Source organism: Artemia sp. Qi Xiang Cuo, chromosome 17, assembly GCF_049724085.1.
Source record: "Artemia sp. Qi Xiang Cuo chromosome 17, ASM4972408v1, whole genome shotgun sequence".
NCBI lineage: Eukaryota > Metazoa > Arthropoda > Branchiopoda > Anostraca > Artemiidae > Artemia > Artemia sp. Qi Xiang Cuo.
In genome coordinates, this window is record NC_142810.1 from 26,479,935 (window position 1) to 26,482,551 (window position 2,617).

A 2,617-nucleotide genomic window follows, 5' to 3' on the forward strand; every position below is an offset into this window, starting at 1 on the left:
ATTCAATATCTTCGGATAGATAAAACAATTGACTGAAAAAAAAACTGAGAAATGAGAGCACTTAACACTCTACAACATTACTCATTTCCCTCTCAATGACTGGCTATACATTTAACAACGTTACTTAATATAATGCTAAAATTTTACATTTAAATATGGCATATTTACTTTGAAACTCATAATACTATTCAACCTTCTAACGGTTAATCAACCTTACTATTCAACGATTCAACTTACTGAATTAGTAAAATTCTTTTCAATTAAATAAAATTTTCTTCTAATCCAGCATCTTACCAAAAACTCGACTTAACAATATACAAAATTCTCGCCTATTCATTTATCAATATCCGCTTAGCAAAATCACAAGCCAACTTGACACATTAGGGCATACTGAGCCATTTCGATGGCAAATATTAAAATTAAATGCCCTGCATTACATCATTGACGTAAAATATATACCATATCGACAAAAATCGGACTTTGCGAAACTACAATTAAGTGTCAAATTTAATGCTATCCATTAAGAAGCTAATGGAATAATACTGAATGATAAGACTTCTACTTGTACTTGTAGCAGGACTCAAGCATCTCCGCTCTCCCTGGCGTCCAGTAACTTTGTCATTGCAGTAAGCAAATAATCTCGGTCGTTTGCGAGTGGCTCAATCAAATCGAGCCAGGACTTTTCCCATCTTCGTCCATACTTCTTGAAGCCACTGATTGGGTCTAGGTCAGCCTTGATACAGGCGAGTCGCGTTTTCTTTTGTCCCCCATGTCGATTTGTCCATCCCAAAAGAGGTGTACATCTGAGAACTTTATCGACAAAGGTGTGATGTGGGCGGCGAAGTGTATGGCTGAACCATTGAAGTCTTCTTTGTTTAATTATAGTGGCCAAATCAGAACGCTGATAGCAGATTTTGCGGAGTTCGACATTGCTGACACGATCACGGAGTTTAGTGCCAATGATTTTCCTTAAACATGAATGGTCAAATACTTTGAAGGCTTGAATGTCGGATGCTTTTATAGTCCATGTCTCACAGCCGTATAGTAAGCCAGACCGAACAAGGGCCTGGCAATTCCTTATTTTTATCTTCAGGAGAATATTTTTCTGGTTCTATAGAGAGTGATTTAGCTGGGTGAAGACTCCAGCTGCTGAATCAATTCTTGACTGTATTTCAGATGTGCATCCTCCTTATTGGGTTTAGCAGAGAGTCTAGGTACTTAAACTCATGTCTCGCGTAAATGGGTGACTGTTCTTGTAAAATTAGAGGTTCTTGAGATGATATACCGGACGCCATGACTTTTGTCTTCTGGAAGCTTGTTTTTAGGCCAACCAAAGAGGATTCTTCATCCACCATCGATAGCATAGATCGGGCTTCTGGACAAGATTCAGCTAACAAGCAAATATCGTCGGCGTAGTCCAGATCGGTGATCACAAAATTGGGACTTACTTCAACGCCTGAAAAGGTCGTCATTGCTCTGGTCATAATCCAGTCGATCACGAAATGAAATAAGACGGGAAACAATATACATCCCTGTCGGACACCAAAATCAATTTGGAACATCGAGGAGAGTTCTCCACCCATCTGAATTTGGGCTCGTGTATGCTGTTAGTATGCTTGGATAAGTCTGACTATGCTCCATCCTCTGTCGTGGCCTTCCAGATTCCATCCCTTAGAACAGAATCAAAAGCTGTAATAAAATCTATGAATAGAGACACTGTTGGTTTCTGGTCTTTTGCCCTGTGTTCAAGGGTTAGTCTTAAAATAAATAGTCGGTCAATTCGATCCCATGCCTGGGCGGGATCCCGATTGACTGGGCCTTGTCTTTGCGTTGCGCTGGAAACGAAAACAATTATGTAGCACTATGGCAAATATTTTTGCAGCACTGCATATGAGAGAAATCCCGGGATAATTGCTTCATTTTGCCTTTAGCCCCTTTCTTCTTCCCATTTACGACAAGTTAGTTTATGAATCCTGCTGGCAAGTGCTATCCCTCCATACTTGTAAAGTTCAGCTAGAATAGCATCAGGACCAGGGGCTTTATTGATTTTAAGGCAATTGATTGCTTGTAGGACTTCCTTCAACGTGGGCGTAACCACATTCACGTCATTGTAAATACTGCTGGGAGAGTTTTGTTCCTGCATTCCATCAGAGCTACGAGTTGGATTGTGGCAGCGCTGATTATCGTCTATTGCTGTGGAGAGTTGGTGCTGGATAAGTAGTTTGGTCAAAGTGCTCCTTCCAGCGATTTATTATTTTAGTATTATTCGAGAGTAACTTGCTGTTTTCATCTTTAACGGATGTACTAGTAGGCTTATTTGATTTACTTCTGATTGATTTTAGGAGCTGATAAATCTTCCTGATGTCCGACCTAGAGGCAGCGGCTTCCATGTCTTCAGCGATTTTCTCCCAGTACTGTTTCTTATCATTTTTAGCTGACTGGTGGCACTCTCTTCTCAAGCGTTTGAACAACTCCGATTTTCTGTCCGTTATCTGTTGCTTGTGCTCAGCCAACTGAATTGTGCGTGTTGACATCCACTTTTTGGATATTCTTTTGCGATAGCCTATTGTAGCTTCCGCAGCCTCGTGGACTGCATTACGTATGGTCAACCACTCTT

The 2,617-nt window shown here is 40.5% G+C and overlaps 1 protein-coding gene across 1 annotated transcript; it reads right to left on the reverse strand.

The window, feature by feature from the left end:
- Nucleotides 1–580: 580 nt before the first annotated feature.
- LOC148942055 (uncharacterized) lies at nt 581–1,583 on the reverse strand. Its single transcript, XM_089103224.1, has 2 exons — nt 1,219–1,583; nt 581–968 (listed from the first exon to the last, which is right to left on the reverse strand). The coding sequence occupies exons 1-2, from the start codon at nt 1,581–1,583 to the stop codon at nt 581–583; spliced, it is 753 nt and encodes a 250-aa protein (XP_088959350.1).
- Nucleotides 1,584–2,617: the final 1,034 nt, after the last annotated feature.